Source organism: Vicugna pacos, chromosome 5 (genome assembly GCF_048564905.1).
Source record: "Vicugna pacos chromosome 5, VicPac4, whole genome shotgun sequence".
In the NCBI taxonomy this organism is placed as follows: domain Eukaryota; kingdom Metazoa; phylum Chordata; class Mammalia; order Artiodactyla; family Camelidae; genus Vicugna; species Vicugna pacos.
In genome coordinates, this window is record NC_132991.1 from 42491056 (window position 1) to 42504326 (window position 13271).

General features: G+C 37.8%; 1 protein-coding gene across 1 annotated transcript in view; it reads right to left on the reverse strand.

Annotated features, from left to right (window-relative positions):
- The window catches only part of ABCB11 (ATP binding cassette subfamily B member 11), a 139810-nt gene that overhangs the window by 49284 nt on the left and 77255 nt on the right, over positions 1 to 13271 (reverse strand). The window contains exons 7-11 of the mRNA XM_072961107.1: positions 10992 to 11043; positions 9840 to 10078; positions 2820 to 2907; positions 2132 to 2265; positions 93 to 264 (exon numbers count right to left, since the gene is read on the reverse strand). Coding sequence (XP_072817208.1) covers positions 93 to 264; positions 2132 to 2265; positions 2820 to 2907; positions 9840 to 10078; positions 10992 to 11043 — 685 coding nt within the window. The remainder of the gene's footprint in view (positions 1 to 92; positions 265 to 2131; positions 2266 to 2819; positions 2908 to 9839; positions 10079 to 10991; positions 11044 to 13271) is intronic.

The window sequence follows — 13271 nt, forward strand, 5'->3', positions numbered from 1 at the left end:
AAACACACTCAGAAGGGACTCAAGTGTAACATTTTGGGCTGTTTCTCAGTGCAAATGTCTTCCCACGGAGAGAAGTGAGAAGTCATTCTTACCAGACCAATGATGGCTGCTCCAATCCCAATGAGAGGGCTGACTGAGATAATAACCAAGCTCAGTTTCCAGCCCTGGTAAAATCCCAGCAGGAACCCACAGATGCTCGTGGTCATGCGCTGAATGAAAATTGCCATTTGGTCGGCAATGGCATCATTGATTTTGTTAATATCACTAGAAACAAAAGAGGCTTTGATCACCCAAACTGAATTTGGTCAATTCAAATATCTTGCTGAGAAAGTTCAATCTTTCCTTTCAAAACATTCCCATTTCTGTACCCCACTGCCCTTCGGAAACATGACAGCCTCTGACATCTTCGAAAATTCACTGCAGCTTGGGATGTCATCAAGCCTCTCCCCTCATAGCCAAGGGAGTCCTTCATCCAGTTTCCCCAACTGGTGTTCACTGAACATTGGCAAAGACTTTTGGAAACCATCTTATTTGTCTGTGTCTTTCTTATAGCTAATATCCTTGGTCTGTCCTAAAGGGCCTTTCTTTCCTTTATACCTACTAAATCTTTCCAGCCTCCAGGTTCTACTCATATATCACCTATTTCATAAAAATTTATATAATGCCCCAGGAAGGAATAATATTTTCCTCCCTATGTTTCCATAGCAAGGTAACACATCTGTATACATGCGTATATGTATGTGTATGTATACATAATTATTGCTTTCTGCTTACAGGCGCAATAGAATAGTGGTTAACAGCACAGGCTCTGGAGCCAGACTCTGAATTTAAACACAAGCCCTTCTTTGGCAAGTTACTTAACCTTTCTGTGCCTCAGTTTCCTTGTCTGTAAAATGGGAATAATGACAGACCCTATCTCAATAGGTAGAAATGAGGAAAAGTTAATAAAGTATGTAGAACAGTGCTTAGCATATAGTAAGCAATCAACGCATGTTATCTCTAATTATTTTTAAATACTTTATTTTCCTTTCTAAAAAAATTATTTATTATTAATAGTAGTATTTTTAATGGAGGTACTGGGGACTGAACCCAGGACTTCGTGTGCTAAGCACATATGCTGCCACGGAGCTATTACCCCCTCCCAGCTCTGATTATTTGCTTGCACCTTTTACCCATCCTACTAGGCTGTAAGTTCCTTGAGATGAGGAGTTCTGTGGTTTATCTTTATGCCTTGCATAGAGTAAGCGCTCCAGAGTATTGATTGATAATAATTATATTAAATTCATATTCCTGGGAACATTCCCATAATCTCTTGTCCAGATGGAGTAAACAGAGCTTAAGCAGGGCTTAAACAGAGCTTGGGACTTGACAACAAAAAAAGGACCTCAGACACTACCCAGAGATCACACAAGTGTATTCTAACAAGGGTAAGCATCAGTTCAAATCCACAGTAAGTAAGGGCAGAATGAGCGCTGGAATCGAGGGGTCCCACCCGCATTCGGTCTGCTTTTATCTTTACTACACTACACGCTAGCTGTCTTTCCTGGGAATTCAGAGTTTTATTTACTAGGGTTCCACTGGTTTTAATTACTCAGGGCTCATTCAGAAATTATGGGGGGGTGGGGGGAGGTGCTTTTGATGACCCAAACTAGTACTTAAGCGTAAACTAGACTTAAATCTCGTTTTCAGTTTGAACCTTTCTCAAATTGTTTTGAATTTGTTTTTGTTTTTATATGCAGAAATTACCTCAACAGACAAAGCAAGATAATTCATTCAAATTATACTGTTTTCCTTATAGGTACATAGATTATGACATCCCTCAATTTCTCCTTTTCAGGCCAAATAACCCAACTTCTTTTAAACTCTCCTCTATAATACTTCATTTCTAATATTTTAATCAAGGGTCTGCAAACCAAATTGTAGTATCCTGGCTTTCACGTTTTAATGATCATACTTGAAAACGCATCGCCTACGAAAAAACGATGCTACTAATAAAAGCCCAACTTAAGAGAGAAAATGCATCAAAAATAACTGAAAATATGTTTCTGATTGTTATTTAATTTAGAAACAAAAGTTTCATTAACAACAACAAAAAAATCACATACATTAAAATGTCCTACCCACCACTTACTCAGAAAATCTTGTGTTCAGCTCTCCCACTGAATTGCAGTCGAACCATCCTATTTCCATTCTCATTATACTCCGAAAGTAAAACTTTCTCATTTTCTGTATCTGACGAGCTGCAGCAATTACCCAAAAGCATATCTAGAAATGGAGTAAGGAATGTTTAGCATTGTGATAAAAATAGTCATTAATTCCTTCTCTTTTCAGAAGAAAATACTTTCAGTATAACAGTTGAGAAAAGGAAGAAAGTAATCCACAACACGCCTCTTCTTGGGAACTAAGGTGTGAGCTCTGATATCTGCTGCTCACAGTGGAGGTGAGTGGAACCCCCGTGAACAGGAGAGCCAGAAACTTGGCTTTGAATCCAGCGCTGCCTCTTTCAGAGTTAACCTGATTAAGCTTCACGCTCCTCGTGTGTAAAAGTAAGCTCATCACACCAAATATGAATCACTGCTCTTAAATCACTATTTTTGCATACCACTTCTGAGTAATTTTTCCCGAGAGACCTGCCAACAAGCATTTAGGCATAGTTTTCAGATGGTCAGACAACGGCTTTCCCTCATGTCCCCCTGAAATAGAACTGTAGTCCTTGTGGCTTCTGAATAACCTTAAGGTTAAAGAGCACACTTTACATTTCATTGTCATGTCTCTGAATTCAGATGTTGATCTGTGAATAACATGGAGGCGTCACTAACTTGAAAATATCCTGTGATAAGTACCGCGACGGCAATTCCAGCATAGTAACTGGCAAAGTTCACCATTTCACTTTCGATGTCCAGAAACCTTCAAAAGAGGGGAAAAACATGTTAAGACTCACAGGTAGGATCAAACTATCAAACATTACATTTGTGGGTCCAAAAGAATTTAAAATATACATATTCTATGGGCATGGCATTTTCTTTATGCAGAATTATACTCAATCCAACCAAATCACTAAATAGACCTCATGATACCAATCACAGCAAAGATACCTACCATCCTTCTTTTTTACCAGCAGAGATGTGAGGGCTGTGAAATAATTAATGGGCAGTTGTTGGAAGCCTAGACGGCAGCCCAGTGCCCTGTCCACTGAGGCTCCTTTCACTCTTGCTCCTTGTACAGCAATAGCGCAATCACAGCTCACAATAGGGTTTTAAAAAGCCAGACACGTGTCTGAAAAGACACTGGTAGACAGAGATGTGCTGCGTCAGGAGGCTTACTGTTACCTTCTCTTGGAATCTTCAGCCAGCTTTTCAACTCCTTCATCCCAGAGTGACACTGGGAGAAATGTGTGTGTCATCTTCTCATAGAGAGAAAAAACCACTTTATTAGCCCAGTCTGACTACAGCTCAGGAAGCCTCACTCTCCAGGACAGTTTCTAAGGTTGAAGCCAAAGAACTTATGGAGAAGCAAGAAAGCTCTACAGGGGGCGGGAAGCACAGAGCTCAGTGGTAGAGTGCTTAGCATGCACAGGGTACTGGGTTCAATCCCCAGTACCTCCAGTAAAAATAAATAATTAATTACCCCTTCAAATAAATAAATAAAATCAACTGTACCCAAAAAAAGTTCTAAAAAAAATAGGGAAAGCTCTATAGAATTTTCCCATCACAACTGTCATACTGCATCCCAAGGTTCGGAATTGGCAGGGGCAAGGAGATGAGAAAAAGTTATTCTGAAATGGCTTTCAGGAAATAAGAAATTTTATCATGAGATAATTCACGTATTGGTTGATGACACTGATCCTCAGGGACAAGCTAAATGATGACCATTTCTTCAGAGAATCAAAAGACAGCATCTTTACCCTACATGCTCTGATCTTATGCACCTTCTAGTCTGAGGCCTTCCTTTTATAACCCAAACTCAAATTGTTCTCTCCCTCTACTGAACTCAGACCAATATTTAAGTATAATTTATTTAATTCAGAATAAATTATTATTCCATAGCAGATTTTATTGCCATCTTGCACTATTATTCAATATTTTCATTGAGCATACTTAGGTTTGTCTTGCTGGTAAATTGCAAGCTACTTTAGGACAAAGGCTGGGTATAAGCTGCTTCCTCCCACTTCTGCAGCCTGGTACAACACCACACACACAATATGTACTCAGTGGTTGTTGATTTTTTTTTGACTTTGAAAATACTAATGAGGAAGGGAAACAACTGCCTTGGTCAGCCCCTCTGACAATCTCCAAACCAGCTAATGTGTCTGTGTTCACCACATTCCCAATCTTTCATGATGATTTAAGGGAATTCCTAGAATGAATAAGCTCTAGAAAACCATAAATTTACATATAAGTATCCACAATCAGAGGCTCTTACAAAAGCTAGGTATCTTTGTATAAACTGTACAATGTAGTATTATGAGTAAAGATTTACAATGTATAAATGAGTCCATACTCTTGGTATTTTGTTTGTGAAATGAATTTTGGGTGTCCAAAACCAGAAAATTATGAGCATTTGTCCAAAAATTTGATTTTCTGTAGTGCATTCATTCTACAAATATTATTAGCAGAGGTCAGAGACTGCTTGTCGTGAAAAACAGAGCTGCCAGGTGTGAAATGACCTACTCAGACTAAGAGCTTTGAGCACTGAGCCATTCCTGGAGCAAAGTTCAGGAGAATTACATCATCGCCCAGGGGTGTGTGCAGGACATGTGTAGTTTGCGATTCTTTTCACTGCTGAGGTACCCAAAGATAAATGGTTAACTCACTTCTGTTTTATTCTGGGAAGAAGTTATTAGAATTTTAAAGATTTCTGGGACAAGAGGACAAACCTACCAGAAAAACTGACAGGAAGGAAAAGATGAGGCTGGTTGGGTTTCTTTGAACATCAAACTTGTCATCATCTGTGTGGTAAAAAGCTCTTGCGATTATAAAATCCTGCAAAGGATTCTATACAGTTTGCAGGTGATCTAGAGCACAGCCTGGGTATCGCTTTAACAGCAAAACTGACACATGCCTACTTGAATAAATTAAGATTTCCCTGACTTATTTTTGAAGAGAGAAGAAGGGAGAGGACAATTACCAAGAAAAGGTAAAAGATAGTTTACAATGATATGAGGATTCTCACCTTGCTTTTTGTGAAAAATAAATGCACCATAAAATTAAATCACTCAACTTACACCAGTTTCAGATTTACTAAAGCCTTAGATTTTTCATTGAAAACATTCAAGAGGATATTTATCTTTATGACAAAGTGCACTGCCTAACCAGGCACCCTCCTTTCAATGGTTCTCACACACTGAAGACCCAGTAGCCTTGACACCTTAGAGTGAGTATCAGTATCAACCCAAACTGGCAGAAATGTGTCCACATCCTAGTTTCAAAATGTTGGAGAGTCCATGTTCCTTAATGCATAGGACACTGACCTACGAACAAATGGTTCATCACTGGGTAAAGTTGCTTTATAGAGTACCCATACACTTTGGTAGGATACTTCCAGAATGGCTAAAATTTTCATTTCAGAGAATCCACGATAGGTTTTTTTCACCTAGGAAGCTACTTTTATTTGTTTGTTTTTAATTAAGATTTTTACTTTGAGGAAAGTATAGACTCATGTGCAATTGTGAGAAATATTAAAGAGAGATTATATATGTCCTTTATCCAGCTTCCCCCAATGGTAACATGTTGCAAAACTATAGGACACTACCACAACCAGGATGTTAACATGGATATAAAAGAACGTTCTCCTCAAGGATTCCTCATGTTGTCCTTTTATACCTACACATACTTCCAGCCAGCTCCCACTCCTCCCTTTACCCCTGACTACCACTAATTTGTTCTCTATTGCTATAGTTTTGTCATTTGAAGAATGTTTTAGAAATGGAATCACACAGTATGTAACCTTTGGGAATTGGCTTTTTTCACTCAGAATTATTCTTTCAAGTTTCATCAGTAATCCTTTTTATTGTTAAGTAGTATTCCATGGTATAGAGGTATCACAGTTTCTTTAACCACTTACTTATTGACGGATGTCTGGGTTGTTTCCAGTTTTTGTCTATTACAAATAAAACTTCTATAAACATTTATGTACAGGTTTTTATGTCAACATAATTTTTCATTTCTCTGGGATAAATCCCCAAGAGTAGAATTGCTAGGTTGAATAGTAGTTGCATGTTTAGGGTTTTTTTTTTTTTTTAATTGCCGAACTTTCCAAAGTGGCTGCACCATTTTACATCCCCACCAGCAAGGCACAAGTGATCCAGTTTTTCCACATCCTCACCAGCACTTAGTGTTACCACTATTTTTTATTTTAGCCATTTTGATAAATTTGTTTTGACATCTCATTTTGATCTTAACTTGCATTCCCTAATCACTAATATTACCAGGCATCTTTTCATTGACCAATTTTATACTCTTAGTGAAATATCTGTCCATATGTTTTTCCCACATTCTAACTGAATTTTTTTCACCATTGAGTTTTGAGAGTTCTTTAAATATGCTAGATCCTAGTTTTGTGAGATATATAATTTGCATATATGCTCTCCCAATCTGTAGCTTGTCTTTCCACCCTCTTAACAGGGTCTTTGGCAGAGCAAAAGTTTTTAATTTTGATGAAGTCCAATGTGTCCATTTTTCCTTTTATGAATTGTGCTTTTGGTGTCAATCTAAGAGCTCTTTTTCTAGCATTACACCTGAAAACAGTCTCTTACATGTTTTTTGAAATGTTTACAGTTTACTTTTTACATTTAAGTTTATAATTCAGTTTTAGCTCATTTTTGTATAGGTTCATTTTTTTGCCTATGGATGTCCAATTACTCCAGCACCACTTGATAAAAAGTTTATCTTTCCTCCATTGAATTACTTTTTCATCTTTGTCAACAATCAGTTAAACATATTTGTGAGAGTCTATTTCTGAGTTCTCTATTCTGTTTCTCTGTCAATACCATACAACCTTGTTAATGTCTGGAAATTGGATAGATTGTCTCCTCACACTTTATACTTCTTTCTCAAAATTGTTTTAGATATTCCAGTTCTTTTGCCTTTTCATATAAAATTTAGAGTAATCATCTCTATATCTACAAAAAACTTTGCTGAGATTTTGCTAGGAATTGTATTAAACCTGTGTATCAACATGGGGGAATTGACATCTTTACAATGTTGAATTTTTCAATTCATTAACATAGTGTGTCTCTTCATTTATTTAGGTCTTCTTTGGTTTCTTTCACCAGCATTTTGCAGTTTAAAGCTGTACATGTTTTGTTAGATTTACACTTAAGTAAAAATTTTTGATCAATTATAAATGGCATCATATTCTGAATTTTGGTGCCCACATGCTCATTGCTAATATAAAGATATACTATTGAATTTTGTATGTTTATCTGTTTTTTTGGCCTTGCTAAACTCAGTTTTAGGAGGTTTTTTGGGATTTTCTATGTCAACAATGTCATCTCCATTGACATGGTTGTTATTGTTTTCTTTTTTTGCTTAAAAAAAATCTAACTGTAGTGAAAAACATGTAACATAAAATTTATCAACTTAATCATTTTTAAGTATATAGTTCAGTAATGTTAGGTATTATATCAGTGTTTCTTCTATTTCCTTTCCTTCTTTATTGCACAGGCTGGAACTTCAAGCACCATGTTAAATAACAGTGGTGAGAGCATATATCCTTGCCTGGTTTCTAGTCTTAGTGAGGAAGTTATTCCATCTTTCACTGTTATGTATAATGTTAGCTGTTGGATTTTTTAAATAGATGCTCTTTTGTAAGTTGAGGAAGTTCCCTTCTACTCCTAAAGTTCTCTAAAAGTCTTCATCATGGATAGATGCTGAATGTTTTCAAATGCTTTTTCTGCATTAATGGAGATGATCATGTGATTTCTTTATCAGCCTGTTAACATGGTAGATTACATTGACTGTTTTTCAAATATTGAACCAGCTGTGCTTCCCTAGACTATACCCTGCTTGGTCACGGTGTGTGATTCCTTTTTTTATACTGCTGAATTCTACTCATTAATTCTATTTGTTGAAGTTTTGCATCAATTTTCATGAGGGATATTAATACATGACTTTCTTTTTTGGAATAGTTTTGTCTGGTTTGGGTACCATGGTAATATTAGCCATGTAAAATGAATTCAGAAGTGCTTCCTCCCATTATCTACAAAACATTATGGAAAATTGGTGTTATTCTTCTTTAAACTTACGAAGAATTCTTCAGTAAAACCATCTGGGCCTGGAGGTTTTTGTTGTTGTTGTTATTCTAAAATCACAAATTCAGTTTCCTTCATAGTTAGGGCTATTCAAATTATTTACACCATATTAGGTGAGTTTTAGTTTTTGTTTTTAAGCAACTGGTTTATCTCTCTATGTTGTCAAATTAACTTATGTTTGTAGTCATATCACTCTGTAGAAATCAGTTCAGTTCTGCCCTTCAACAAAAATGAAAGACTTAAAAGACTGTCATTAAAGATAATCCCTCTTTTATACAAACTGTTCTGAGTCTTACTTCCAATCAGAAGAGAAATATATGTATTTAGACACTGGAAATTATTTCTAATGAGTAGGCTTATTATTTCAAAGCTGATTGTTTAAGGATAATTCTGCACATTGTATGGTATCCTGTACCTTCCTGTCAAGGGCTAACCAGTTTCTAACTATGCACTTCATTGCATGCACAGGTTTCATGATGGTTTCACCAACTAGACCTAAGCTCCACTAAGATAAGGACCATGACTCTTAAGATACAACCTTGTCCTTGATGCTTACACATTTTTCTGGTATACAGCTGATATCCCCCAAATTTTAGTTGAATGAGTGGATGAAAGAAAGACCTTAACAGCAAATAATATTATGGAAGTGTGTCAGTGATTTAGAAGGATTTGTTTATAATTTGGAATCAAGCCTGTAGAAAAATTTCTAAATGAAGGAGAAAAATATAAATTCACACGGGGGAGCCATTCCAAGTGTCTTTCTAGCCAGGATATGACTGCCTTTGGTTCTCGAACCTGAGTATGTGGGTTCATACGTGCAAATGAGCTTGTTCTGGCCCTGAGGCAGCATGAGGCAGGCTGCAAAGTCCACGCTGTGACAGTGAGTCAACCCTGTGAACACTATAGACTCACTGATTACAAGGCAGCCTGTTGGGCTTATCACAGACAGAACAGGAGCACAGTGAGCTATGGCTAATTCTGCATGACTGTCTTCTGTTCACAGCATCACACCCCTCTTCTATAGAAACTCAACAACTAACTGAGACCAGCAACCCCAAAATCTAAGTCCTATAGCACAGTAATGAAATTCCCATTATAGACAGAAGACTGGGGATCAAGTGGGTCATCAACCACAGCAGCTAAGGCACAGAAGGGAGGCAGAGAAGAAGGGAAGGAAGGAAGAAAAGAAAGAGAAGGAAGGAAAGAAAGAGAGAAAGAAGAACGAAGGGAAAAGCAAGTCTTGGATATGAGACATGACAAAGACTTAAGTAAAATTCATGGGTCGCCTTGATAGTGGCATTAAGTGTTGGTAGTGTCAGCCTCCAGCCAACGGTCTACAGAATGGTTAAATTTGGGTGATGTGTTTAATGAGCAAGTCCCAATTCTGTTTTTCATTAGGATTTAAAACCCTAGTAGGATACAAAGAACCTCGGGGCAGAGTAATTTATACAAATATGGGTAAATTTGTTTTTGTTCACTCTGTGTGAGATACCACTACAGCTCAGTCAATAAGGCTCTCTTTTCACATTTTGAATTATAATCTAAGATATGAGCAAAAGAAAGTAAAAAGTGAAAAACAGCTGCATACCCACACCGTGTTCCATTTGTCACATTCTGGTTGAGGGAGCTGTTGGCCCACACTATGATGTTGTTCACACATGCTTTTCCAGGGATCTGGAGTTCTTGTAATTCAGTGTCATAGTCAATAAAAACATCTGTCATTGTGCCAAAAATGATCAGCACGCCGGGATAGGCTACTCCATGGAGACATGCACAGAAGCTTCCCACAAACATCAGCCCAATGTCAGTCTTTGAAGAAAATCGAAACTTGAAAAACAAAGGATTCAGAGATCATCTATGGGTGAAAAGCAGGAGGGGCAGGAGGACTATTTAATTTTAGCTACTAGATTCTAATCAATAGTATTTAACATCAAATTTTAAGGGAATCATTTTAATGGAACAGTAGAGTTCTCACTAATATCGAAGGAAATGGTACATCAATTATCTAAATCATTAGGCTCTTACATTGTTAGTTTGTTATTTCTTTCCTAGTCTCTTAATTCATTCTCTTTATCTCAATAACTGACTTTAGTTCTTGGCTATTCATCCACTACTTAAGGGGGACACAATCACCGGCACTGATGCTATGGCCACGTAGGTATACCGTGTGGGTTATTCAGCAATAGTGTCAATTGGTTCCCACAACTGATGCTGACAAAGAAAAGTGCCTATTTGTGCCTAGAAATGCCTCCACCCTGTACCAATTTGGGGAAAATACCCATACTATAGGATTTCTAAAAACTTGTCCTAAGAACAAATACACATGATGTGATTACTGTGATAATTTTCCTTACTAAAATGATAATTAGGGGCTTAGTGTTTATTTTCTAGAGTACTTTTCTGATTACCAGATAGAATTTGTGTGTTTAATCAGCAATAAGTTTCTTTTTAAAAAAATATAGCTACATGTGCTATACACTAGGTCCTTATCGTTTATTTATTTTATATATAGTAGTGTGTATATGTTAGTCCCAAACTCCTAAGTTATCCTTCCCCTGCTCCTGGCAATAAATTTCTAATTGCTATTCAGCATGTTATCACATAGACAAAGTTTATGACTGAAAAAGTGATCACCGTAGTTAAAAGTCTGCCGATATGACTAAAGCATTAACATTTCTTCCATGATCTGAACAACTCATGGTTGCAAAACCTCTGCCATATATCAGCCCAGTTTTATTACCAGTTGAAAGAAGCCAACTTGACTGCTGCCACCTTTCTTCTCATTTTGTAACCTGAGGAGAAAAACATAGGGATTTACAGACCCAAAGCAATAAGAAATTCTCCCTCGATGGTGATTTTATGAGTCACCCCCACTGGCTGAGAAATTCTTGCCAAAACTGGTATCTTAAAAACAAGCTTTTATTTTCAGATTGACCTCTTCCAGAGATTTCAGTATAGCTGTATCTCCTGTTCAGTAGAGGTTCGCTGAGGTTTTTCTGAGAGGTATTGAGAGAAAAGAAAAAGAACTCTGCATTCCCAGTTATACTAACAACTACTGAATCTCAGCCTTGACCCTTGACCTACTTCAGCCTATATTTCCTTGTAAGTTGAGGTGGTTGGATTTTCTGATTTATAACTTCCTTCTGCACTTAAAAATTTTTTACAATTACATTAAATAGTGTGGATATTGTAGAGATGATGAAAAAAAAAAAAACTCCCATACTCCCCATGTAATCATATTTATTTATTTAGTTATTTATAATTCATTTTATTTCTCATAAAACTGTACTTAACCCATCCCTGAACTTTTCAACTCCAGGAATTTCAACTTCATCTGAGTCATCCATTCACAAATACACCCTGGACCTTATTTTCACCGATAACTGCTCTAAACTCCATGGGCTCTCTGGGACAGCCTGTACATCTTGTTTTCTCACTTCCTCCTTCCATACCTATATGACATCCCAGCTGAAACTTGAAGTTCCTTAACCCCTTAATTGACTTACAATTGCCAAACCCCATCAAAATTTTGCTTCCTTCCTTATGTATCTTAGGTCCCATTGCCTGCCATTTGGACCACACTCTCACCATCATCCTCAGTTCTTTTCCCCAGACTCACCCTTGCAAACTCCATCTCTGCAGCCATCCAGCTGTTTCCCCTTCTCTTTCTAAAGCTGGGCTTCTGGGCCTGCTGGAGACAACCTCACCACCGTCTGAACTGATGCTGACAAATGCTGTGCTTAGCACTTGGCCGCCCTAAGCTTCCCTTGCAGCTCAAAGTAAAATCACAAATCCTTGCTGATACATTCCAGGCGTCCGTGATCAGGCCAGTTGGTTCTCTGACCCTGTTTCCCCCTACCACACTCCATTTTTCACCGCCTAAGCCACCTGGTCTCTTTGCTGACCTTTGTCCTTGCCCAATTCATTCCCACCTCTGGGTGTTGGCACTTGCTATTTCCTCTTGCCAAAATGGTCTCTCTTCAGATCTTTGCATGGCCGACTCACTCTCCTTCATAATTTCTCTCAAAAGTCACCTTCTCAGTGGGGCCTTCCATGATGAAATTCAACAATTGCAACTCTCCCCCCACAACATTTCAAATCTCCATTTCCAAGATTACTTTTTTCCTCTTAGAAAGGAAAAGATAAATTATCACTGGCTACCATACTATGTTTTATTTATTTCTGGTGTTTATTATATCTCCCCCACGAAGGGAGGGAGCTCTTCAGGGGCATGTGAGTTCCTCAACAACAGGAATTTTTGCCTATTTTGTTCTTTTCTATACCCTCAGTACCTATAATAGTGCCTGCTATCCAATAGGCACTGCTATCCAGTAGGCACTCAATTAATATTTGTGAAATGAATGAATGAATGAAGGAGAACAGCCTCCACCCTATTCTTCATCCCTCTACAGACTATTCCCGTTGCCCTCGGCAGCTTTATCAAACTTCCACCATGATTCTCCCTCTATGCTGCCACCCCCATAGGAAGAGGTTCCTTTCCTCTAAAACCCAAAGCACTCACTCAACCTTCCTGCTCACCTTCTCATTGCACCTCACCTGCATCCCTGCCCGTTTTCATCTCTTAAGCACCCAGTGAGACTCAGGCTGACTGACCCTACCATTCCAAATCCAAGGCTAACATTACCACACCTATCACCTCTGTCTGCCATGAATTATTTAAAATTTCCTAAATATCTTCAACCTCTCCCTTTCTACCACCTCTGTTTCAGAAACTTACCTGGCACCTCCTTCTGTCTTCTAAGTTAGACTCCATCAACCTTGCCCTCATGCCGAAGTATGATTGACTGACGTTTATTTTATATGAACTTTTAAACTCTGAAACTCTTTAAAGAGAAATATCTAATGATTAAATTTTAGGTTTCTACTATTTGCTTGTAGGGGGAATTTGGGGTTTCTTCCATAGAAAGAACCTTCTCTGTGCCCATGAAATCATACTTGTCCAACTTATCCTCTGCTTGTTTAGGTCAGAAATTCTGTGGTGTTCCTGGCCATACAGGGG